The sequence below is a fragment of the Vulpes vulpes genome, chromosome 13, assembly GCF_048418805.1.
Source record: "Vulpes vulpes isolate BD-2025 chromosome 13, VulVul3, whole genome shotgun sequence".
In the NCBI taxonomy this organism is placed as follows: Eukaryota; Metazoa; Chordata; class Mammalia; order Carnivora; family Canidae; genus Vulpes; species Vulpes vulpes.
The window spans coordinates 106,331,145-106,358,199 of record NC_132792.1 but is presented as its reverse complement, the minus strand read 5'-3'; the positions used below and the strand labels follow the sequence as shown (position 1 = coordinate 106,358,199).

At 40.1% G+C, this 27,055-nt stretch overlaps 2 protein-coding genes across 6 annotated transcripts in view; one reads left to right on the top strand and one right to left on the bottom strand.

Moving 5' to 3' along the window:
- The window catches only part of ELP2 (elongator acetyltransferase complex subunit 2), a 51,377-nt gene extending 48,816 nt beyond the window's left edge, over positions 1-2,561 (bottom strand). For 2 of the 4 annotated variants that reach the window (XM_072732209.1, XM_072732210.1), the window contains exon 1: positions 1,975-2,561. In XM_072732209.1, coding sequence (XP_072588310.1) covers positions 1,975-2,112 — 138 coding nt within the window. In that variant the 5' untranslated portion in view covers positions 2,113-2,561. Of the gene's footprint in view, positions 1-1,687 lie in introns of all 4 variants that reach the window. The other 2 variants (XM_025996986.2, XM_072732211.1) reach the window with 2 other exon arrangements.
- Positions 2,550-23,541, top strand: SLC39A6 (solute carrier family 39 member 6). Of its 2 annotated transcripts, XM_025996988.2 has the most exons (10): positions 2,550-3,007; positions 4,875-5,609; positions 7,122-7,305; positions 8,101-8,270; positions 9,495-9,713; positions 14,827-14,932; positions 17,792-18,169; positions 19,437-19,517; positions 20,594-20,784; positions 22,330-23,541. In XM_025996988.2, exons 2-10 carry the CDS (start codon positions 4,884-4,886, stop codon positions 22,480-22,482), a joined length of 2,208 nt encoding a protein of 735 aa, XP_025852773.2. In that variant the 5' UTR covers positions 2,550-3,007; positions 4,875-4,883; the 3' UTR covers positions 22,483-23,541. The 2 variants fall into 2 exon arrangements, with proteins under 2 accessions (XP_025852773.2, XP_025852774.2); XM_025996989.2 differs by lacking the exon at positions 19,437-19,517.
- The last annotated feature ends 3,514 nt before the right edge of the window (positions 23,542-27,055 follow it).

Here is a 27,055-nt window from a genome sequence, read left to right as displayed (position 1 = left end):
TTTCTTTACTTCTCGCACTGCTTAAGTTAACTCTGTGACTACAGTGCCTTCCTCTTTAGACTCCTTTCTCTACTGCCAATAACACTAGCTTTCTATCTGCTTATATGCCAACTGAAATTCTCAAGACTGACTAAAAAGTATGCACATGTAAATGTGCAAAAAAACTAGTGTATTTCACACATAAATTACTTGAAATTGTGGAACAATTTATAGTATTTCACTGTCTCTCTCACCAGATTAAGAATTCCCTGATGGGCAGGAATAATATGTTACCTCTTATCTTTGTGTCATCACCACTAGTCCAGGGCTAGCCCATAGAGGGTCCTCAAAAATTTGCTGAATATCACTCCAAAACTTTATTTTTGCATCTGACATGCTCTTATTTCAATAATTAATTAAGTGTCCAAACAGTAAATATTTAACAAAACAAACTACTTTTTAGGCCCAATATACTTTTTGGTAACTTAAAATTCCCTAACATGGCCACAAATACATTAATTGGCTGCAGAACCATAGGCTTCTCCAGCTGAGTCAGCCTTTGATTCGGTAAAGTTTACCCTTGGTCTTCATGCTTTCAGTTGCCAGTAAGAATGCATGACAATAATAGGAAAACAAAGAGATGACAGGTAAGCTCAAGATACGGAAAATGAGGGTATCCCAGTGTGGCTTAGGGGTTTGGTCCCTGCCTTTGGCCTGGGGTGTGATCCTGGAGACCTGGGATCGAGTCCCACATCAGGCTCCCTGCATGGAGCCTGCTCTCCCTCTGCCTGTGTCTCTGCCTCTCTCTCTCTCTCTCTCTCTGTGTCTCTCATAAATAAATAAAATCTCAAAAAAAAAAAAAAAAAGATACGGAAAATGAATACAACCATTTCATATACAAATTTGAGTATAAAAAGGTTACGAGAATAATGGGATTTTTAATCAAATTAATAAGCAGTACAAGAAATACAAATAGCTATTTCCAGCACGGCATTTTCATTTCTATCACTTTGAGAGGCAACACTAACTGGATGGTCCAAAATTAGACAATGAGAATGCAATCACAACAACTCTGGGAAGAATGCAAAAACCGTCACTTGAAAAGTTAGGTAAAACACCAAGAAAAAAAATCAACTGAATGGATGAAGTTCAGGGAATGTGCAAGTCCTGCCTTATAACTAAAGCTTAGGACTCCTAAACCCTTTGACCTTTACCCCAATGATGATGCCTTCCTTAAAATGTCTATTCCCGGGCGGGGGGTTGGGGTGACTGGGTGAGTGGACACTGAGGGGGGCGCACTGGACGGGATGAGCACTGGGTGTTATGCTATATGTTGGCATATCGAGCTCCAATAAAAATATATATATATACATATAGGGGATCCCTGGGTGGCTCAGAGGTTTGGCGCCTGCCTTTGGCCCAGGGCGCGATCCTGGCTGGTGTCCCGGGATCGAGTCCCGCATCGGGCTCCCTTCATGGAGCCTGCTTCTCCCTCTGCCTGTGTCTCTGCTCCTCTCTCTCTATCATGAATAAATAAATAAGTAAATAAATAAATCTTTAAAAAATATGTATATACACGAAAAATAATAATAAATATAAAACATGAAAAAATGTCTATTTCCAAAGCCGAAATAAAAGTGGTATTTCTTTGAAACCCAATACAAGCTTATTGAATAATTCTGAAGGAAACACAGAAATGAGGAAGCACCTGTGACTACGGCTTTCATCCAGACCTAAACTGCCAATCCTTAAAAACCCAAACTGGTCAACACTGCGACAGTTCCCGGGGAAGGCTGCAGAGAAGGCTGTTTCCGGCGGGGTTACGTGGGGCGCCAGGCCAGGCCGCGGTGACCCCAGGCTGCCCGGCGAGCCGGCGGCCGAGGAGGTCCCGCGCGCCCAGGGCACACTCCGCTCGCACACAGCCTCCCCGCCGCTCGCAAGGAGCGTGGACAGCCGGCCCCGAGCGCACCCAGGGCGTCGGGCCACTTCTCTCACCTGAGGGTCATACAGCACCACGGAACGGGACGTGCCGAAGGCCAAAAGTCCTCCGGGCGCGGAGCTCCAGCTCAGGGCTCCCCGCACCCGGTTTGGGCAGCAAAACACGTGAGACACCTCCAGCACCGGCGCTACCATGTCGCCGGCGGGGCCGCGGCCGAGAGCGGGGCGCGCACTTCCGGCCCCGGGGCGGAACTACTCGCCCGGCCGCCTCCCTCTCTCGCGGGGGCCGCTCGCGCCGCGTTTCCCAGGCGGCCGGGGCGGGGCGGAGGCGCAGGCGGAGGCGGAGGCGGAGGCGGCCGCGCCCCCCGCCGGGCCCGCCCCCTCGCCCGGCGCCAGTGGTCCTCGCATCCTGAGTGCGGCTCGCAGCTCCGTGCCGGGCGCTGACCGAGCGCGGGAGCACAGCCTCCGTCCCGGGGATGAGGGCCTCGCTGGAGTAGCTCGGGGCCTTCCCCCAAGCCCCGGGGCCCGTGTGCCGCGGCCCGTGTGCCGCTCAGGAACGTCCCGCTGCCTCTCACGGCCAGGCTCCCAGAGCGGGGTGGCGGAGCCTGAGGACACAGCCGCGCAGGGCCCCCGGCTCGCTGGTGTCGGCGCTCGGAGCCCACTAACCGCGCCTTCGCCCCTCCCCGCTGCTGCGAGCCCCCTGGCGCCGGCGAACAGACGGACGCGCGGATCCGCCCGTCGCGGACGGGGTCCCGGGTCGCACTGCGCATGCCCCGCAGTCATGGCCGGCGGAGGCGGTGGTTCGCGGCGGCGCGCTGCGCGCGGCGGTAATTAGTAATTGTCCTCCTGCTCCCGGGAGGCGAGGCGAGGCGAGGCGCGGCGCGGCGCGGCGCGTGGGGCGCGGCTTCCCCGTGGCTGCGCGGCGGCACCCCGGCCGAGGGGCAGCCGGGCCGATGAGACCGCCGCCTCTCCGCGCCCTGTAGAGGTTTCTCAGAGAGAAGCACGGACCGGTTCCGAGCCCTCCGGACCGCCCGCGGGGCACCGAGCCGGCGCGCGGGGCCGGGCCGCGGGACGGCGAGGCCGCGGAGAGGTGAGTCCCGCAGCTTCGGGAGGGGGCAGTGGAGGCCGGGCTTGCGCGGGCATGGTTGGGCTTCGGGGTCCAGCGAAGGAAGGACTTTAGGAGGAAACAGCCTGTCCTGTTCACCTCCTATTCGAAGAAGGCACTGTCGTGTCTAAAAACAAAAAGCCTTTGGAAGCGGTTTTGTGTCCTCTTTCCCATTTTCTCCACTCGCCCCTTTTTCCAGGCCCTTGCCCTTCGGCTTTCTTTTTTCTTCCACACGTGCTGATTTGCCGGGAAGATCGCCCGGTCCGCGACCGCCCTAAGCATCCTCCCTGGAGAAAAGCTTGGAGCTTCCCGCTGAACCATCCGTCTGTGTCCGTCCCCACCCACCCCGCTCCTTGCCTCCCTCCCTCCCTCTCTCTCTCTCTCTCTCTCTCTCTCCCTCTCCTACGAATGATTTCTTAATCTTTCTCTTCTGCATATTATTAACTGAATTACCAAAACTTCGGGCCCTGATCATTCTTCCTTCAGGAGACTAGCCCTGTGGTAGTCATACTTCTATTTTCCAGGGCTCCCGGTATGATAAGCAGCAGTGTGCAACAAATGACAGTTATGGAGCACCTGCACAGGCTTTCGTTCGTGTGGTTTCTCAAGTCATCCGTCACATATGTATCATTACCAGCTTTTCCTGGTGCAGGAAACAGCTGAAAGTCGTACATCTAGGTTGCCCCGTCCTTGCTCCCTGGCTCCGGAACCCAACCCCTAGCTTCTTCGGCTGAAGGCAGGTGAATTTGGTCACAATCACGTCCTTCCTTGGTGCTAGACATCTAAGGGGTCCTGAGATACCAGTTCATCCACTTATCTGGACTATAACTTCTGTATTTAACTGAGCTCTGTTTTTCAAGACTCACCTTGGTATTTTTATACATGCAAAGTGGGCTCTTTATTTTTTTACTCTTTTAAAGGTCTTATTTTTAAGTAATCTCTACACTCAGTGTGGGCTCAACCCTACAACCCCAATATCAGGACCCCCGAGCTCCGCTGACTGAGCCAGCCAGGCACCCCAAGGCTCAACTTGATTCTTCTCTTTGGAGTGTAGGCCTCTGGTTCCAAACACTATTGTGTGGATGAGTGATGATAGTCTGTGATAAAATTTTCACTGTTTTACAGCTACATAAGAATGATACAGTTTTTTCTAGGATGTTTAATTTACTTCAAAGGATGTTATTTTGCAGTCATTCAAGAGAATGAGATCAATATAAGTACTGACCCAAAAAGTGTCAATTGTTGAGTGGGGAAAAAGGACACATCTACTTGAGTATGCATAGAAAATATCCTAAGGGATATACAAGAGACTGGCAAAACTAGGTACCTTTGAGGAGTGGGATGGGGGGAAGAGGCCTCAAATTGATTTGTACATAGTTAAAAAAAAAAAGTTTCAAATGTGAATTATTTTGATATTACCATTTCTACTTTTTTATATATTAAAAGATTATCCTATGAACAATGATGGGGGGGGGGCTAGTTGCGTTTTGTGTTGAATCCTTGTTCTTACCTGATGATCCCTTTTGAGGGTCCACAGAGCAGTAATTTGCCAAGTATGGCTGTGACCACATGAATATCCAATTTCTGAATTACTGTTAATTTGCAGTGCTAATTATGGTCTCAGCACTCAACTATCCTATAGTTGCACGTATTTTAGCAATGCAAGGGTAGAGGAGCCTGGGATTCTTCATATTTCCTTTATATATGTAATTCTTTATATTTTCACATGTAGTACTACACAGTCACACTAAATGATGCTCTGTAAACCTTGATTAGTATTGATTTTCAGCATAAGATTTCTTAATTTGTTTTAAAAGTGAAGGCAAGAATATTTTTTTTTTGTCTTCTCTAGGAAGGTGCAATGGCGAGGAATTTATCTGTAATCTTGATTCTGACCTTCACCCTGTCAGTCACAAATCCCCTTCATGAACTAGAACCAGCAACTGCTTTCCCTCAGACCACTGAGAAAATTATTACAAATTGGGAATCTGGCATTAACGTTGACTTGGCAGTTACCACACGACGACATCATCTACAGCAGCTTTTCCACCGCTATGGAGAAAATAATTCCTTGTCAGTTGAAGGATTCAGAAAATTGCTTCAGAATATAGGCATAGATAAGGTTAAAAAAATCCATATACACCATGACCATGACCATCACTCCGACCATGATCACCACTCTCACCGTAATCATGCTGCTTCCAATAAAAATAATCGGAAAGCTCTTTGTCCAGACCATGAATCTGATAGTTTGGGTAAGGATCCCAGAAACAGCCAGGGGAAAGGATCTCACCGATCAGAGCATGCCAATGGTAAAAGGAATGTTTTAATCAAGGATGGTGTTACTGCTAGTGAAGTGACCTCAACTGTGTATAATGCTGTCTCTGAAGGAACTCACTTTCTAGAGACAATAGACACTCCAAAACCTGGAAAACTTTTCCCCAAAGATGTGAGCAGTTCCACACCACCCAGTATCACAGAAAAAAGCCGAGTGAGCCGGCTGACCAGTAAGAAAACAAATGAATCTGTGAGTGAGCCCAGAAAAGGCTTTATGTATTCCAGAAACACAAATGAGAATACTCAGGAGGTAAGATGAATGCTTTTCGTTATGCCTGCTTGTTTGTCCATCACCTTTTATCTTTAGTTGCACGGAGTATATAGTAAAAATAAAATGATGACGTTATTGAAAAGAGACGTTATTTCTTCTTTCTCATCCAGACACTTGGCCCAAAGGCCCTTGTCCCTGCTATGTTGTAAACCTTTCTGATACAAAATTTGGGGGATCAGTAAGAATGTTGCTGGCAGCTGAAACTATTTTCTAGTATGATATTTAAAATGCATGTGGAAAGCAGTAGTCAAGGTTAGTTTTGGATAAAGTCTTTAAAAGGTGAATATTGTTAATGAAAAGTAGAAAATGAGATAAAAAAAAAGCAGGAGTTAGAATCCCATGTTTTAGAGAAAGGTGTGGTTGAAGGCACAAAAGAAGGCATGAAGAACAATAGTGTTACCTTTTTGGAAGAGAAATTTCAATGACTTATGGAGTGCTGAAACTGGAGCAGCTAAGTATCATGTGCTGGACAATCTAAAAGTCTGGGCAAGGAGGTTCTGAATTCATGTGTTTTTCCTAGACTAGACATCCAGACTGTACACAGTTTTCCTTGGCTGAGAGATGTCAAGAACAAGGAATTAGTTGGTATGCATTAATAGGCAGAACTTAAAGAGTTCTTCATTCAAGTCATCTTAGGACTGTACCAATTCCTAAATAATCCTAATGGTCATTCCCATTGTGACACCGGTAATAAAGTTTTTCCTGAGTAGTTTTGGCCAAGAACTATGAGAATTTAAAATAACTTTACAGAAGATGAGAAACAGGCTACTGCCAATTTTTTTTTTTTTTTTTTTTTTTTTTTTTTTTTTTGGTAAAAAGGGGAGCTTAGATTCCCTAGAGGGAATTCTCTTCAAACTAAGCTTGTCATCTAATTAAGTTGAAATAGCTGCCTGCTGGTACAAGTTTGTTTTATTAACCAGCCTTGCCCTCCACAAGAGTAATTTACCTAATTTAATATTCTCTCGTAGATATTTTGCCAGGTTTATAGAGTTTGCCAAGTGTACAGACCTGATCTAAGTATTGCAAGTACAGTCATTGCTGGAAGAGTGATGTGTCTTGGGCTTGTTTAGGCCACATAGGGTAGCGTTGGTACTAAAACAACATATTTCTCAATCTCTAATGAACTCCATCTCAAAATTAAAGCTCATTTCCTTAATAGGTTTATACAATGAGTTAACAGGCTTGTGAATGTCCATTTATCCTCAAGGTTATTCCACTCGGGGCTTTCTGTCTAGATTAGTAGCAATTTAACTGCTTCCCCCAAGAAGAAACAGGCAGAAGAGGTGGGATATCACCATTGTGACATAGTATCTCAAGGGAACTTGAGGCAAGTTCCGAAGTACTCAAGACAAAAGTTGGTTTTAATGCATTAGCTTGAAAAAATAAAGTAGCGTCAGTATGGAAAGGGTGTTGGTTGTATCATCAGACAACTTTTTTGGATTGTCTAGTGAGAATGCTTCTTGGTAATTTTCACTGCTTTGTTTCTTGCAGTGTTTCAATGCGTCAAAGTTGCTTACATCTCATGGCATGGGCATCCAGGCTATGCTGAATGCAACGGAGTTCAACTATCTCTGCCCAGCCATCATCAATCAAATTGACGCTAGATCATGTCTGATACATACAACAAGTGAAAAGAAAGCTGAAATTCCTCCAAAGACCTATTCTTTACAAATAGGTAGAGTTGCCTTTTTTATATAAAAATAATTTCAAGTAGATAAGTTTATGCTGTACTTTTCCTTACATTTACATCAACCTATTCATTTTTTTTAACCTATTCATTTTTTTAGTATAATTCCAAGTATCTTCATTGTTCTCTGCCTTGAATGTGAAGAAAGCAGGCTGGTTAGCCTTGCCTTCAGAAAAAAAAAAACAAAAGAGATTATAACTGAGGCCATCCCGCAGATCAGGGCCTCTAAAATTTGGGCTTCTTATATGTTGTCACACTGTTTCAGAAGGTCAAAGTTAATACCCACTGTTTAGGAGCCTAATTCTGGCATGTTCTTATTAATAAATGAAACTAGGATAAGTTCTGCTATAGTGTAGACCCGTGTTACTCAAAAACTATGGTAAATAAATAATTGCTTTGTTTACTGAGGAAATTATTGAATTCTCGGTTTCTTTCATTCTTTTTTCTTTTCTTTTCCTTTTTTTTTTAAAAAAAAAAAAAACTCTTCTCTCTTCCATAATTTAACTATATGGGAGTCCACTTCCCAAATCATCTAGAATTCATCATTGGTAACCATTTTCTCTTCTCACTCCCATCTGAAGAACTTTCCACCAGACTTCTGCACTTTACCAGGAGGGTTCAATCAGATTGTTCATTTGTTGCCAGCACCAGATTTCTTGGTTATTGCTCTATTGCCACAGCCCCATTCACTGAGTTGCAACTTGCTTTGACAAGTTGCTTTATGCCACTCTTTTAAAGCTTATCAATTGTATAATTTTTCTGTTGCTGTGTTTTATTTGACAGCCTGGGTTGGTGGCTTCATAGCCATTTCCATCATCAGTTTCCTGTCTTTGCTTGGCGTTATCTTAGTGCCTCTCATGAATCGGGTGTTTTTCAAATTTCTCCTAAGTTTCCTTGTGGCACTGGCCGTTGGGACGTTGAGTGGTGATGCTTTTTTACACCTCCTTCCACATGTAAGTACAGTCATTTGTCCTACTAGCATATTTTGTTCAAAGGTGAAAAAAATTAATATGTTTTTGGTTTGTACTAGAATTCTTTGTATTGATATAAAAGGTTCGAAATTTGATTTAGAAGAATTGAGTTTAGAATATATTTGGTGACTAAAAGCTGTATTTTTGTGCTAGGTCTTAACATATGTTTGTGGTTTGTTTTTTGCTTTTTTCTTTAAGAGAATTTACTAAATACAGATTAACTTTCTGGACCCAATTAATAAAAAAAACAGATTCTGCTCAGATAGTATTACTGTGACAGATTGCAACAACATGAATTATCTGCTTATATTAGTGTAATTGCCGCAGAAATAAAAACTGATTCTCTACTCAAGAAATGAGTTTTCCTGTAGAGTTGGATTTATGTGTGTAACTAGAGGTTCACACTCATTGACATGAGTAAATTCTAAAATAACTTGAGTAAAGTTTATTTAAGAGCCCCATTAAAAACCTCAGATCAAGTATTTAGATCTCATCTTTTAAGTTTCCCTTAAAGGTTTACAGGTAAGTGGGGAAAAGAAATCATTCTTCGAGCACTTCATATCTCATCATGTTCCATTCTGTAGTGAAAAAATGTTTTGCCATGATAAGCTCCTTGGGCCCCACTGGTATTCAGGAACACCTGCTGCATCAACCAGCCGGTGTAGAGTGTATCCTGTAGCCACCCCTATCTCAATCCTGTTGGTGTGCTCCACGTCCCCTTCCCTGACATGCCATAGTGTTAGTTCCCCCGTTGACAGCTGGGGTGGTGTACCTGACCTCAGATACCTGCCAGGGCCCAGGGCACAGATTCAGCATCTTGTAAGCACAGTGACAGGACTAATATGGGCTTTTTCATTTTGGAGTATAAACAGTAAACCCTGTATGCCTATTAAGTCTGGCAGTTCCCTGTTACTTGTGGCCGTGTTAACTTTTCAAACATTGAAAATACTCACTACCTGTGTGAGAGTCATTAGGGAACATATCTGGCTTCACACTAAACAAATGCATGCCATTAAGTGCCTTAGCACTTGATACGTTAAGCTAGCAGCACGAGTCATTTTAATGTATTAAACTTGCCCTCCGCACTGAAGTATCCCATTAATTGCCTAATTCCGAATGGTTTCATATTTGACTTATTGCTTACCCAATTATTCTGACATGTATAAAACTAATGAATTTATGAAACACATACTGTTTTTCCTGTAGTCTCACGCAAGCCACCACCATAGTCACAGCCATGAAGAATCTGCAATGGAAATGAAGAGAGGGCCACTTTTCAGTCATCTGTCTTCTCAAAACATAGAAGAAAGTACCTATTTTGATTCCACATGGAAGGGTCTCACAGCTCTGGGTGGCTTATATTTCATGTTTCTTGTTGAACATGTACTCACGTTGATCAAACAATTTAAAGATAAAAAGAAAAAGGTAAGAAAAAGTACTGTGTACTTCTATGCATCAGACATTTACGTGAATGGTATTCTAACTAGACTGTTAGCTGAGTTTGTCCAGTGGTATGATCTTCATCCAAGAAGGTTTCAGTACCCTGAGATAATTTTGTTCCCAGAGGCATTCATGGAGAGCTGTTCTCTATCTCGATAATCCTGGAGTTCTCTATTTTCAGTATTCCTTTCAGACTCTTGAGAGGCTAAGAATGGCAAAGGATAAACATCTGTGTAAGAACAAACAAGGCACAAGCAGAGTCCTCAAAGTCTGAAGCATCATGATTATGGCCTTGATGGTGGCGATGGTTTCTTGGGTATATATACCCAAATTCATTGATATATGTGTGTGTGTATATATATGTGTATATATATATATATATACACACACACATTAAGTATGTATACCTTTTTTTGTCAGTCGCCCCTCAGTAAAGTGTTGTGGGTATTTTTGTTTGAGTGGAGTTTTTTTTGTTGTTGTTTTTTATTTTTTCTTAAATAGGCTCCATCCCCAGGGTGGAGCCTAACATGAGGCTTGAACTCACGACACTGAGATCAAGACCTGAGCTGAGATCAAGAGTTGGACACTTAACTGAGCCACCCAAGTGTCCCTATGTGTTTTGTTTTTTTAAAGAAGTATTGTGGATACCTTGTTGGTATTTATTGGTAGTTATGAATAACTATTTTTGTTATTATTAATAACAATTTGTTATTATTTGTGCTTAACTTTAATGTTTCACCCAGTAGCTGAATATTCTGTTGTCTTTCAGAAGGTTTGTGACTTTCAAAGTCTTATCCTTAGCAAATTGCTGCCAGAAAATAGTATGAAGCCAAACCATGGGCTCTTTATTTCTGGTAAAAACACCCCATGAAAAAATAATTAAAATTAAAAAATTTTTAAAAATTTTAAAAACACCCCATGAGTCTCCTATGAATATCTGCCCCCTTTTGAACTGATGTGACCAGGCAAGCCAATCAAAAGACTGTCCTAATGGGAATTCTTAAAAAGGATATGTACACATCTTAGACATTTTAATTTAAAACATTTGTACAGGGGATCCCTGGGTGGCGCAGCGGTTTGGCGCCTGCCTTTGGCCCGGGGCGCGATCCTGGAGACCCGGGATCGAATCCCACGTCGGGCTCCCGGTGCACGGAGCCTGCTTCTCCCTCTGCCTATGTCTCTGCTTCTCTCTCTCTCACTGTGTGCCTATCATAAATAAATAAAATTAAAAAAAAAAAAAATTAAAAAAAAAAAAAATAAAACATTTGTACATTCATATTCTGGTCATTTGATGGTGACCAAGATTTTCTCTGACTCAGAGTTATGTATGATCATTTCTTTTCTGTAGCCATGCTCCTTCATCTACAATCTTCAATTTTGGTTTCTCTCAAGTTGAACAAGAGGTTACACACTTGGAAAGCTATTTGAGAGTAGAATCTAGGCTTTATAAATTTTATACAACAGCTTGTCTTTGAATCTTTCAAAAGCATTCAGCTTGGGATCCCTGGGTGGCGCAGCGGTTTGGCGCCTGCCTTTGGCCCAGGGCGCGATCCTGGAGACCCGGGATCGAATCCCACATCGGGCTCCCGGTGCATGGAGCCTGCTTCTCCCTCCGCCTGTGTCTCTGCCTCTCTCTCTCTCTCTCTCTGTGACTATCATAAAAAAAAAAAAAGCATTCAGCTTAAGTTTTCATAGAAACAACTATTCTCACCATCATTTCACTGTTCATGTGTAATTAAATTGTGCAATTACAATAAACAAGCCTAACTGGCCTGAAGGGGTTTGAAAACAAACGTAGTTGGTTCTTCCTGAGCACAGAGCTCACCGTGAGAAACAAGTGCATGTGCGAACAGGAGAGTTGCCTCCTTCTCCATCCTATGAATATTTGCCCTTAAGGATTTGACATTCACTAAAACCTCAAGTTACAAATTTTGAACCTTCTCTTTTCTGAACCTAAAGTTAGAGGAAAGAAGTGAAATAAGAATAACATTCTTTTTTTTCTTTTTAAGATCTTTTAAATTTATTTTTGTGAGAGAGAAAGAGCATGAACAGGGGTAGGGGCAGAGGGAGAAGCAGATTCCTTGCTGAGCAGGGAGCCCAACAGGGGACTGATCCCAGGACCCTGAGCTCATGACCTGAGCCAAAGGCAGATGCTTTACTGACTGAGCCACCCAGGTGCCCTACTTTATTCATTCTTAATCTAAGGAGTCATCTTCCATGTTCCCATCATCCCAGTTGCTTCACTTGGACTGATTTGAGGATATATCCTACTTGTTTACATTCTCTGGAATTCTTTCCTTAAAAAAACAAATGATCCTTTTTAGTTTTCTTTTGGTGGAGGTTTGGAGATTCGTTTGTTTTACTGTATCTCTAGTTCACATGCCATCATTTCTTTAACATGGTCATTTCAATTTATTTTTCAAATTTTACCTTAAGATAGCTTTTCTTAAGCTCTTAAGAAGCAGACTCTATTATTTAATACAGAACAATTTTTTTCAAACTCTGGGTTATAACTTAGTTGTGAAATCATTCTTCTGTCATGACCAGTGTTTTTAAAGGCAGCAGTAATAATACAGTATGTTTTACTATATATGCATACTTTGACTTATCGTCAAAGAGGTTTGATGATCTCTTTTCTAAAATAATTTTGGCTGGAATATAAGCTCCTAAGAGCCAGGACCTCTACTACATCTCCAAATGCCTAGAGTAGCATCTGGCACATGATAGATAGTTAACAAATATTTGTTGAATATATAAGAAACATTAAATGGCAAGTAAGCATAGTTTCTATACAGACTTCCCACAGGAGTTTTGCAAATGTTACTTGTTCTCTTCCTTTTTAGAATATATTGAGTTTATCTTTTGTTAGAGGTGTCCAGATCTTAGCATTACTCATTCAACAATTTTAAATTACATTTGTTCTCTCAAAAAGAACAAAAACTCTTCCTTATATGGTGAGTGTTGAAAACTTCTTCAGCCTCGTAACAGTACCTAGGATTTCCCTTAAGATATCTATTCTGTACCTCTAAGAGATTCCATGTATCATACCATTTATGTCAATCTGAAATCTCTATATTCAAATTAGGGTTACATCTCATACTTGATATAGATAGTTGGACTTTTATAATAAGTTCAGCCTCAAAAGCTTTTTTTCTACCAGTGAAGGTTATTGCTCACACTTGGAAGCTCAAGTCATCTATGATATCTCCCTTGTCCTCATATCCAAGCTAGTTTTAGTGAATACGTCCAGAGCCTTTCCATTTCTCTCCGTTCTTGCTATCATTCTAGTCTAAGCCATGCTTATCTCCTACCTGGGTGATAGCAGCCCCTTCCAGCTGTCCTGTCTACAGTGTTTTATTGTTTTCTTCTCCCAGTTCAGAGAAGAGCAAAATGATTTCTTTAAAAGGAAATCTGATGAAGTTGTATCCTACCATTGAAAATCCTTCCTTCAGCAACTTCCTGATATTTATAGCACAAAGTCCACACTTTTAACTTAGTTTGCTTTGTCTCAGTCTTCTTCTGCCACCTGGCCTCTAGCCCCGTCTCTGACCTACTAAGCCCCAACCACCTTGCACTCCTTTCATTTCTGGGGTGTGACTGGCCCCATCATATTAAGGGCCTTCCAATGTGCTATTCTCCCTACCTGGGACCCACCTCTCTACCACCCACCCTACCCTCCCCCACAAACTCCTGCTTATCTCTAGGTCTTGGTGTAAGGATCACTTTCTCAAGGAATCCTGTCCTGGGACTTAGTTAGGTCTTGTTATACACACTCTCATAGCACTATGTGTTTTTACTTTGTAAAACATACTGAAAATAACAATCAAAGAATTATTTAATCATTATATCTGTAAAGCCTCCCTCCCTGTGGATGATAATCTTCATGAAAACGGACAGTATGTGTATCCTGTTCTACATTATATTGCCAGTACTCAGCAGAGGGAACAATATAGATCCCCAATACTTATAAAATGAAAGAATTGGTTAAGCTATAAGTGCTAGGGAGAGTCCTTGCCCAACAAGAAAGAAAGTGTTAACTGAAGTGATATAAAATATATCCTGAATTTATTGTCATAAGTATTGAAGTACTTTCTCTGTTTAAGGAACTAAGCTAGGAGTAGGTATAGAGATGTGTCCATGTGCTTGCCTTTAAGATCTCTTATAATCTAAGAATGGTCAGATATTTTATGTGCTATCAGAGCTAGAATGAAATCTTGGGTCTGGTGGTGATTTTTTAAGTAATTGAAAAGTACTGCCAATAAGAAATATATTACTTGTGTGACCCTTTTCATCATTTTGAGTATTATTTTTTGTGTAAGTAAATCATGCACAGGCACCATTGTTCAAACGGTGACCTTTATGCTTGGGCTCAGAGATAAGGACTGTATCTCAAGCATGGTATTGAGGTGGTTAAAAAACCTAGTGATAAATTTGAGGCTAACTAGTCGAGATTTGTTTAAAAAAAGAAAGCTTGTTAATGGTCTTTTATTATAGGAAAAGTATTTTAGTTTTAATAGCAAACACCTAATCAGTGTCAGGGTATAGTTTTAGGTTATAAAAAGTATGCAAAGATTGGGTTTCAGTGTCCAAAAGAGGGATGGAAAGAACCAAGCAATTGGTTAGCAGGTCACTAAATGCTGCAGAAAATATCTCTAGTTGGTTCTAAATTGATAACCTGCGGCAGAGTTCAATTTTAATATGCATATGAATCATCCAGGCATCTAATTAAAATCCCTGTGCTAATTCATTAGGTCTGAGGTGTGGCCCAAGATTGTTCATTTCTAACAGGCTCCCAGAGCACACTTAAAGTAGATGACGTAGGGGACATTGAAAAAGATGAATATGTTAGATATTGCAACATTTCTTAATACTAAAGCCTTGATGCTTCACCTTCCTGAGCAGTTTTTATGCCTAAAACATAGGATGAGGTGCTGTGTAAATTAACTACAGGCCCTGCCTGCCCTTGGATGATTTTCATCCCAATAAAGGTTTGTTACTCTGTTGTCTTTCTCTGGATCTTTTGCTTAGCTCTTTGTTTACAGTTGTACACATAAACATATCAATGATTTTAAAGTGTTGCTTTCCCTTGTCATTTTAGAATCAGAAAAAACCTGAAACTGATGATGATGTGGAGATTAAGAAGCAGCTGTCCAAGTATGAATCTCAACTTTCAACAAATGAGGAGAAAGTAGATGCAGAGGATCGTAAGTCTTAATAAATCTGAGGGCTAGAGGAAGTTTAATGCACTGTGATTTGCAGGTAGCTTGGACTATTGGGAGGAGAGGGGACCGTGTTCCTTTTTAAATTTTTTTTTTTTATTTTTCAACTTTTGAAATATTTCATACCTTTTCTTTTTCATTGCAATAAGTTTTTTATATTATATTTACATTTATTCTATGATTTTTTTATTTTGAATTCAGACATACAGAAAAGTTTCAGGAATAATACAAAGAACTTATGTATCTTTCATACATCCCCCAGTTATTTTACCTACCCTTATTCTATTTCTTTCTCTTTTTCTCTGAGTATATATACATACACTTTTTTGCTAAACCATTTGAAAGTAAGTTACAAAAGAGATGTCTCTTTATCCTCAAATGCTCAGGATATGTTTCCTAAGAAAAAGCACATTGTCTTTTTTTTTTTTCTTTAAGATTTTATTTATTTATTCATGAGAGACAGAGAGGCAGAGACATAGGCAGAGGGAGAAGCAGGTACCCTGCTTCTACCCTATGGGGAGCCTGATGCATGACTCAATCCCAGGACCCTGGGATCACGACCTGAGCCAAAGGCAGATGCTCAACCACTGAGCCACCCAGTGCCCTGAGGGCATTATTTTATATAACCACGGTTCAGTTACTGAAATCAGGAAATTAATTTTGATACCATGTTGTTATCTAGTCTCTAGACCACATTGGTTTTTTCCAGTTGTCTTACGATTCCTTTATATTTTCCCTCCACTGGAAAAAAAAAAAAAAAGGTCCAGATTATAGTCCAGAATCAAATGTTGCATCAAGTTGCCCCTCATTTGGGGTGTTTCTAATCTTTTTATGACTAGATTGATCATTTGGGGCAGAAATAACCACAATGTGATATTGTATCTTTTTCAGTGCTATGTTGTGCCACTTGACACGATGATTCATTGTAAAGTTATTATTTTTCCTATAACTTAACTGTTAGCTTGGCATTTCTTATGGGACAGATTGAGTTAAGATTAAAATTTTAAACTAAACTCCTCGCCATGACCTTCATGGTCCGACCCTACCCTCTACTCTCTCCCATTGTTCATTGTGTACAGTCTCACTGGCCTTCTTTTCATCCCGTGAGCATACCAGGTTTATCTCTGAGCCTTGTTCTGTTTGGAACCCTCCTATCAGATCTTCACATAAATTCCTGCTCCCATCATTTGGGGGTCAGAGACTTTCCCTGGTCACCCAAAGACAAAGGTCTCCCAGTTATTGTCTTTCACGTTACCCTTTTCTGTTTTTGTCCATGCTTTCCAGTGCCTTATAGGACCTTATTTGCATATGAGTTTCCTTATGAAATGTGGCTGTCACCCCCACAAGAACATAACTTGCTTGAAGTTAGAGATTTTGTCATGCTTCCTTCCATCCTCAGTTCCCAGCAGGTACTTGGCTAGAGTAAGTACTCACTAGATAGTTGCCAACTAACAAGGGAGAAAAACTGCTTCGTTGCTACTGTCTACTTGTACAGTTTCCTGTCCACATTTTGTTTTTTAACATACTTTTTTCTCTAAAAAGTGAGTAAAGTGTTCTTGCACTTATTGTGTCTATTCTTCAACCTTTTTAATGGAGTCCAGTGAAATATATAACAGTGAGAGGGAATAGCTGCCCTGGAACTGGACCACAATGTCAGCAATATTCCCAAGAAAAGTGTGATCAGTGGACAGGGCAAAGGGAAAAAACAAAACGTTTTGTTGCAATTTACTTTTCTTTGCACAAGTAGATGATAAATGCTCTTTGGTGATCATTGTATTTCAAAAGTTTGTTTTTCCTTGAAATTTGCCCTCAAAAAATAAGTTGGAGGACAGAATTATGCATGTTTTTTATTTCTAATTTTCAGTATTTTTCTTGTGTTTTTCTAAATAAGTATGTGATGCTTTTATAATAAGGAAAAAAGTCATATTTCAAAGTGTAAGGCAGATATTACACTGTATGGTAACTAAATGGAGTTTAAATTAAAACTTGATGGGCAGCCTGGGTGGCTTAGCAGTTTAGCACTGCCTTCAGGCCAGTGCGGGATCCTGGAGACGCAGAATCGAGTCCCACGTCGGGCTCCCTGCATGAGGCCTGCTTCTCCCTCTGCCTGTGTCTCTGCAAGTCTTTAAAAATAAATTAAAATAAAATAAAACTTGAGGGGCACCTGGGTGGCTCAGTCAGTTAAGCATCTGCCTTCAGCTCAGGTCATGATCCCAGAGTCCTGGGATCAAGTCCTGAGCAGGGAGCCTGCTTCTCCCTCTCTCTCTGCCACTCCCCCTGCTTGTGCTCGCTCGCTCTCTTTCCCTCTCTGTCAAATAAATCAAATCTTAAATAAACAAATAAATAAAAACTTGAAAAAGGAAAAATATAAGGAGGCAGAAGAAATCAAGGGGGAATCTTGAGGGTAGTTATTGCAGGTTAAAGTTGAAAATCCATTCTTAATATGTGAGACCATTACTAAAATGCTTTAAAACCTGTTGATGGGGATCCCTGGGTGGCGCAGCGGTTTGGCGCCTGCCTTTGGCCCAGGGCGCGATCCTGGAGACCCGGGATCGAATCCCACATCGGGCTCCCAGTGCATGGAGCCTGCTTCTCCCTCTGCCTGTGTTTCTGCCTCTCTCTCTCTCTGTGTGACTATCATAAATAAATAAAAAATTATAAAAAAAAAAAAAAAAAACCTGTTGATGTTTTACATTAGCAATACTCTGTTTAGTTCTGCATGTGAGAGACTTGCCACGCTCTAAGTTATTTTTTGAGTTTGTCAATGGGAATGTTTGAAATGTGTCCAAGCACATTAACAAAGCCTTCTGACTTTGACCCAATGTCCGTTATGTTTATACCTAGGACCTGAAGGCTATTTACGAGCAGACTCACAGGAGCCCTCCCACTTTGATTCTCAGCAGCCAGCAATCTTGGAAGAAGAAGAGGTCATGATAGCTCATGCTCATCCACAAGAGGTCTATAATGAATATGTACCCCGAGGGTGCAAGAATAAATGCCATTCGCATTTTCATGATACACTCGGCCAATCAGATGATCTCATTCACCACCATCATGACTACCATCATATTCTGCATCACCACCACCACCAAAACCACCACCCCCATAGTCACAGTCAGCGCTACTCTCGGGAGGAGCTGAAGGATGCCGGCATCGCCACGTTGGCCTGGATGGTGATCATGGGTGACGGTCTGCACAATTTCAGCGATGGCCTCGCAATTGGTATGTCTCTACATGTTTGCTTCCTGTTGGCTAACTCTGAAAATGTCATGTGAAACCACCATTCCACTTTGAACAAAGAATAGGGCAACTGTGATAAAGCTAATTACTTCTAAGATTATCAGAATGTTATTTCTTCTGTAGCTACTTTGACAATGAAGTACTCAATAAACGTTAGATAAGATTAAGTGCTACAAACTGCCTACCCCATTACGTAAGCAGTAACTGAAACGTTGTTTTTAGTTTGTAGTCTTAAAATCAAGCTCTAAGATGTATGGAGCATCTGGTTTTTTGGGGTTTGTTTTTTTGTTTGTTTGTTTATTTTTACATTAAAGTTCCCTTATCTGCAATATAAACAATATTAAGGTACAAGATGCTTTTGTTCATCATGTTTTATATTGAAGGAATCTTGGCATATCTGATAAATTCAGTTACCAAAAAATTATCATTCTACAATATGAATAGAGAGTTTTTGCTATTAAATTTTTCTATCATGATCAAGAGATAGTAGAATACTTAAAAATTGTAGTAATTTGGTGCTGGAAGGAGCAGTGGAAATAGTTACAAGTTAGGCAGCTGTGACCTGGCAAGGTGAACCGCTTGTCCAAGAAGGCAGTGCTGTTTTATAGCCAGGCAGAGAAGAGCCCAGGCCTTGGCTCCTGGAAACCTGGTGCCCTTCTTTCTCTATGTACTGTGCACAGCAGAAGCAACAAAGGAGGACATGCAAATGCTTGGTCAGACTTTATAAGCAATCAGTTGTATATAGTGTTCACTTTTAAAATGGAGAGAACTATTTGTCTTAGACTTTCCTTATTGACAGTGAAAGAATGAATATAAACAAGTCTAATTACATAGTGAATTCTTCGGAGACCAGTGAAATATATTTGTACTCTTGACTGCTGCATTTTCTTCTAAACCTTTTAAATCTTTTTTTTTTTTTTTTTTTTTACATAAATGTTTTATGTGATAGCAATTACTTCTCAGGTCTGTGATAAGATTCTCTAATCACTCTGAAGCATAGTGGAACTTTCACTTCTAAATCATATCTGCTTGTGATCCACTGGGAAATCGAAACCTAATTGAATGTAATCTAGCGTTACTTGTAAAGAAGATGCAGAGTGCAGCTGAGAAAGTTCTGTTTATTCAAGACCAGAATATAATTCACTTCTTTTATCTCATTTTGTATGCTGGTAAGATTTAAAAAACAACAACAAAACAAAACACCCACAAAATAATGTAGCCAAACTTTCTCTGATTGATTTTTACCCAGGGGCTGCTTTTACTGAAGGTTTGTCAAGTGGTTTAAGTACTTCTGTTGCTGTGTTTTGTCACGAGTTGCCTCATGAATTAGGTAAGGGAACCACATAAACAGTATTTTCCAGGGGGATGACGTATCCTAGTGTCACTGGCTTTTGCTATTAATAGTTCCAGCAAGCTTCCTCATAATTTTTATACCTTCTACTAACCTAGCCAGCTTTCTTTTCTTACTGAGTATGTTTGTTCCCACCAGAACTCTGCTGCTATAAGTATGATTACACAGTTGCCCCTGGGAGATTACCAGAGAGATACCTGGGCCTCTTCTCATCCTCTTACCCTACCAAATGCCTTCTTATACCAGCATACTGGTGACATCAGTGATCATTATCTTCATACCTACAATATGAATAAGACTATACCAATCAAAGTTCCCATTAACAGACATTGGCAAAGAGATCTCATTTAAAGAAAAGAGACATGGGTGAATTGTGTTTTTAATATTTTTCTCCTGTCACCAGGACTTAAAAACCTTCCCAGAGTTGTTATAGATCCCAGTTCGTGTCCCTGTTTTTCTCCTTAAAGATAAATACATATTTGCACACACCTGTGAGGCCATTTTCAATTTTGTTCCTTGCCATGTGTTCTACCATTCAGAAACCTCTCATCTACCTGATGGATGCTTATAATCCTCAACATCTTATTTATGTTCCACATTCTAGGTCCTTCATATGCCATGAAGCCTCTCTTAGCTATTCTCAATTTCTCTTTTTATCCTTTTATAACTAGAGCATTAGACTATCTAGCTCTTAATTATAAATTGCCTTTGCTATTTGCTGATCATTTCATGTGTGTTCTCTACCCTCCTCTTCTTTATGCCCGATTATAAGCCTGTTGAAGACAGTGCAAGAGCACAAATTTTAATAAGTTCATAGTATTTATCATTCATTGACAGAGTGGAAGCCTTAAAAAAAAAACTTTGGCTAAAAATACCGTAATTTATAGAGCTGTTAGGGTGACTTACATTAATACTGTTATCCCTGGGTAATTTTTAAGTTACTTTTTTTTTTTTCCTCAAAAAAATTAGAGAATTTCTTAAATTGGGAAGTTTCTTGGGTGTCTGAAAAGTGACTTTTTTCATTATTTTGTCCACTGTTTTGTTTTCTGTTAAAGGTGACTTTGCTGTTTTACTAAAGGCTGGCATGACTGTTAAGCAGGCTGTTCTTTATAATGCTTTGTCAGCTATGCTGGCATATCTTGGAATGGCAACTGGAATCTTCATTGGTCATTATGCTGAAAATGTTTCTATGTGGATATTTGCACTTACTGCTGGCTTATTCATGTATGTTGCTCTGGTTGATATGGTAAGTTTTTAAGAAGTCTGATTACAGTGTTGACTAACAAATAAAATAGGGAAAATGATCAGTGAAACCCCTTTAAAAAAAAAAAAAGATTTATTTAAGACAGAGCGAGAATGCCAGGGTGGAGGGCAGAGCATAGGGAGAGAATCTCAACAGACTTCCCACTGAGTGCTGAGCATACTCAGGGCCCAATCCCAGGACCCAGAGATCACAGTCTTAGCCAAAACCAAGAGTGGGATGCTTAACTGATGGAGCCACCCAGACACCCTGTGAAACCTCATTTTTAAAAAGGCTTTAGTGGGGCAGCCCTGGTGGCTTAGCGGTTTAGCACCACCTTCAGCCCAGGGTGTGGGATCCTGGAGACCCAGGATTGAGTCCCATGTCAGGTTCCCTGCATGGAACCTGCTTCTCCCTCTGCCTGTGTCTCTGCCTCTCTCTCTGTCTCTCATGAATAAATTAAAAAAAAAAAAATCTTTAAAAAGGCTTTAGTTTAGGGCATGCCTGGCTGGCTCAGTCAGTGGAGCATGCAACTCTTGATCTCAGGGTTGTGAGTTCAAGTCCCACATTGGGTGTAGAGCTTACTTTTAAAATAAATTAATTAAAATTTTAAAAAGGCAGTAGAGTAAATGCAGTAATGACAACTGAGTCTGTATAAGTTAGCATAGAAAATACAGGTTCTGGGATCCCTGGGTGGCGCAGCGGTTTAGCGCCTGTCTTTGGCCCAGGGCGCGATCCTGGAGACCCAGGATCGAATCCCATATTGGGCTCCCAGTGCATGGAGCCTACTTCTCCCTCTGCCTGTGTCTCTGCCTCTCTCTCTCTCTCTCTCTGTGACTATCATAAATAAATAAAAATTAAAAAAAGAAAAGAAAAGAAAATACAGGTTCTTTGGAGTTTATCTTTTTGGATTGTTAATCACAAGCACATCTATCCTGCCTAATATAAGTTCAGGATACACAAAAATATGTGCCCTTTTCTGATGAGAATAGAATCTCAGTCATCGGGCATTTGATTGTGTATAGATTTTTCAGAAACCCAGCACAAGCCTTGTATTATTGGCATATTGTGTATGTATACTTCAGAATGCTCATAATTTCCTTACTGATAGACAAAGTAGTTACTTCTTTTTGTCACCAAAGTCTGCATAACAATCCCAGTCAGTCTGATTAAAATTTTATTTTATATGTAAAGTTTCCATCTCTGAACTTAGGTAAGCCACATGTTAATGTTTGGTTCAGCTACAGTCAGTAACTAAAGCAGAGTAATCAATACAGATCTTCGTTTTATAGTGAAGCAAACTGGACCAATATAAGTTTTGACCTATTGAGCATACTGTGAATAATCATTGTTAATTTAACTGGTGAGAAATACTGTGTGACATTATTAGCTAGAGTCAGTGTCCTGTTTTAAGGGGTTGTCTCTATATCCATCTACAAATAGAGCTAATATTACTGCCCTGTAAATTCTTCTAAAAACTAATCTGTGAAAAAAAAAAAAAAAATCTGTGGTTCTGAAAACTTAAATGTTGCTTTTTTTTTTTTCTTTAAGGTACCTGAGATGCTGCACAATGATGCTAGTGACCATGGATGTAGCCGCTGGGGATATTTCTTTTTACAGAATGCTGGGATACTTTTGGGTTTTGGAATTATGTTGCTTATTTCCATATTCGAACATAAAATTGTGTTTCGTATAAATTTCTAGTTAGGGCGTAAATGCTAGAGTAGTTTAGAAAAATATTGCTGTCTGTAGTTTGAATAGGTCATAGGGAGATGAGAGTTCATATGCTGTGATATGCAGCCTTTACGGTTAGTGGATTTCGTGTTTTTTTTTATTGAATATTTCCATTTGTTACACTTACAAGGTCAGTTATGGTGGTAACACAAAGGTACGTTTTAATATTTAAGTTATTCTATTTTGGGAATATGAGCTATATGTGCAATTTACCAATTTTACCAGTTTATTGTATAAACAAGAGATTTGGCATGACATATTCTGTATATTTCAGGAAAAATGTCTTTAATGCTTTTTCTAGAACTAATTTAACACAGTAAGCCCCATGCTGGATGTCAAGCCTCTGAAGAACTGTTGGCATTTAAGAATAAGGATACACAGAAAGCCTGAGATACCAATAAAGCTCGTACTGAATTTTAGCTAAGAAATAGAAAAAGAGAAGAATCTGTAAGAATTAAGCCACAGATTTCTTAATTAAACAAAGTCACAAAACTGGCTACAAAATAGGGAAAATCTAAATTAAGAAGGCAATATTAGTAAAGTATAGAGAACATTCATAAAACATTCTTGTCAGAGTAAAATAACCCACAGTGAGCACTTTTTACTAATTTAGTTGTAAATTTAACTTTGTATAATAGAGAAGTCTAAGTATTTTTAATGAATTCAAGCAATATATAGCTTAACGAAGAAATCGGAATGTTAAAATATTTCTGTGGAGTTATACCAGATGAGTATGAATAAGTCTATGTATGACCAGAAAACTTAGATATTGAATGTTCTGGTTATCTGATTTACCAAATGTCAGCGTATTTGAACTTTGAGATAGGCAAGGACATTAAAACCATATTGAGTATAATTTGACTCCTTGGATTCAGAAAGTATTTTGGTATCTTTCAGTGCTTCAGTGTTGTCATAATGAGCAATTATCATTTTTATATGTAGTACTTTAGACATACTAGGGCTGTCTGTGGCATTCTCTAGATGTTGCTTTTCTACAAAATAAATTCCCCATGTCATCTTGATATCAAATATATGATTTCTTTTTTTTTTTAACCTTCATAACTATTTATAAGCATACAGCTCATATTATTTTTAAGCATATTCACTCTGTTGTGCAGTAGATCTCCAGAGCCTTTTCATCTTGCAGAACCGGATGTCTATATCCATTAAACAATTTATTTCCTCCTCCCACAGTCCCTCATAACCACCATTTTATTTTCCATCTCTGAATTTGAGATGTCTGATTTTCTTAAGTATCATCCAGATTATAGTATACTTATCAATTCACTTATATTATTGGGTGGCATTCCTCAGTTTTAAATTCTATACCACAAAGACACTTAAAAAAATTAATCCACAATTTGTTCCAAGCTGCCCCTAATTTTTCTTATATAACAACAAGAGCGGGGATCCCTGGGTGGCGCAGCAGTTTGGCGCCTGCCTTTGGCCCAGGGCGCGATCCTGGAGACCAGGGATCGAATCCCATGTCAGGCTCCCGGTGCATGGAGCCTGCTTCTCCCTCTGCCTGTGTCTCTGCCTCTGTGTGTGTGTGTGTGTGAGACTATCATAAATAAATAAAAATTAAAAAAAAAAAAAAAAAAAACAACCAGAGCCTTAAGCTTGAGAAGAAGCATTGATACCCTACATTCTAAAGAGAATCAGGGAAAAAAAAAAAAAATGTCCAAGGCCCATATCCCACTGCGGGCCTACTGAGAGTCAACTGGACCAGCATTTCTATTCCCCAGCCAAATGAAAGGGATGGATATGGGTAACAGGAGAACTTGGATTGAGGGTACTTTAAAGGATGACATGAAGCATCTCCACTAGATGAATTACTCTGCTTCAGAGTCCTACCCACAGACCTACCTCACTGCTGAGATCAGTGCAAGATGAGGAAGTTCTGGAAGAGCTGGAAATGTCCCTTGAATTTGGGGAACACAGACTTGACTTACCACAGATTCTGAAGGTGGAAGAAGAACTGTACCAACCTACAAAACAGAATGAACTGGAAAGATAGTTACCACTCAAGCGTGAACTAGGTAGTGGAGACAAGGGAGATTTAAGCAGTTTGTTTCCATGACTTCATATGGGGGAGAATGGAGATTAGAAGAAAATATAGGAGCTGTAGAATATGAATCAAAAGCTGATTTATGAGGGGAAAACTTGAAAGACTGATAGAAAAATACACAAGTATTACCTTGAATGAAAAAGACCTCGAGATAGAGGGGTGCCTGCGTGGTTAAGTGTCTGCCTTCCGCTCAGGTCATGATTCCGGGGTCCTGGGATGGAGCCCCACATCAGGCTCCCTGCTTATTGGGAAGCCTGCCGTCTCCCTTTTCCTCTGCCCCTCTGCCCTGCTCCTGTGCTCTGTATCTCAAATCTTTAAAAAAAGAAAAAGACATAGGTTATGTATACTTGAGAACATTATGGATTAATTTTCTGAAAAATATAAATGTTTACTAAAAAAACAATAGAAAGTCAATTACTGTTAATCACATCAAAATTCTTCCCTTTCTTCTCTCACAGAAGGTATTGTGTACTGTGAGTTTTACCAAAACTAAGTAGCATATAAATACCTAGCTTGTTAAATAGTTTCTGGGATTAGAAAAAAGAATGTCCGTGTTAACTGAGGATGGTGTAATCTTGAAACAAAACCATGCTGGGAAAGGCAATCTACCTCAGACCCCAAGACTTCATATACATTCTTGTTAGCTATGTCAGCAATGGGAGGCACTGACCACTCTGCTCCAGCCATTTATCAGTGAACAACTTTGAAGGATGAGTTCTGAGATAAAAATCAGGCCTTGTGTAAGAGGCGAATTCCCCTAGCTCAGCTGCTGCACAAATTCACAGCATGTACAGCATCCTCCTGAGACTTCACTTTGCTGCTGTGGAATTGAGAGGTACCAATGCAAATGCTGCTCATGCTACTTGCACAGTATGAGCAATCAAATGCTTCCTCTTCCTGTCTCAGGAGTCTCCTGTCTTCAGCCATTATCCATGAAATATAACAGGCTAACTTGCAGCTTCTAAATTGGGTAAAATTTCAGACCATCCCCAAAACTCACAGGATCATGTAGGAAAAGCAAAAATGAATACAGGTGCAAGAATCCCAAATAGCAAATCAAACTCAGTATATAATACAATCAAGTAAGGCAATCCTAGAAACGCAAACATGGTTCATCAGAAAACCTATTACTGTGATATACTATGTTAAGCAGATTAAAGAGAAAAAACTTAAAGTCATGACTGAATCAAAAATTGAATAATTTGGGGTTAAAGGAAAACATTTTAGCATATTAAAAGTACAAGAGATTTTTTAGAATTTGAGAAGTCCTTTAAAAACTTGCTTTGTGGTATCCCCACCCTATGAGGTCAAGGGCTTAAGAAAGAGAAGAGGAGGGGAGGGGAAATGTGCAGAGAGGGAGGAACTAATGTAGACCAGAAAGAGAAACTACAGTTCCAAGAACAGTATGAAGTTCCCATATAAAGCATATAAACTGTAATTAAAATTATTTTTTGTGTGTAATTAAAATTAAAGTAGCAAATTACCAATTTCATAGCTGTCATCATAAGCATTATGTTATTGATAACTAGGAAGATTTTTTCCTTTTAAAAAAATTTATGTTAAAACATACATAACATAAAATGTACTATTTTAACCATTTTTAAAGATACATTTCAGTGGCATTACATACCGTCCCATGTTGTACCACCATCACCACCATCCATCTTCAGAACTTTTTCGTCATCTCATACTGAATGTACTTTTTAAACAATAATTCTCCATTCTCTCTAGCCCCTGGTAACCACTGTCCAATTTCTTTGTCTCTATGTATCTGACTATTCTAGGTATACCATCTAAGTGAAATCCTACAATTTGTCCTTTTGAGTCTAGTTTATTTTACTTAGTACGTCTTCAGGTTTCATCCATGTTATCGCATGTGCCAGAATTTCCTTCCTTTTTAAGACTGAATATTACTTCACTGCATGGATATACCATGTTTCATTAATCCATTTATCCAACACTGGATGTTTGATATGTTTCCACCTTTGGGCTGTTGCAAATATCTTATTTTCCTACTTTCAGTTCCTTGGGAATATAAACCCAGAAGTGGAATTGCTGGATTGTGTGGGAATTCTAGGTTTAATTTTCTGAGGAATAACCGTATCACTTTCCACAGCTACTGTACAATTTCACCAACTATGAAGGTAGAAGAGTTCCAATTTCTCCACATCCTCACCGACATTTGTCTTCTGTTTTGTTACTTATTGCTAATAGCCATCCTAATGGGTGTGAAGTGTCTCATTGTGGTTTTGTTTTTTGTTTTTTTAAAGATTTTATTTATTCATGAGAGGCAGAGACATAGGCAGAGGGAGAAGCAGGCCCATGGATCATTCCCTGAACCAAAAGCAGACAGATGCTCAACCACAGAGCTACCCAGGCATCCCTCATTGTGGTATTGACTTGCAATTCTCTGATGACTAATCATGAGCATTTTTTCATGGCTTGTTAGCCATTTGTAAATCTTTGGGGAATTGC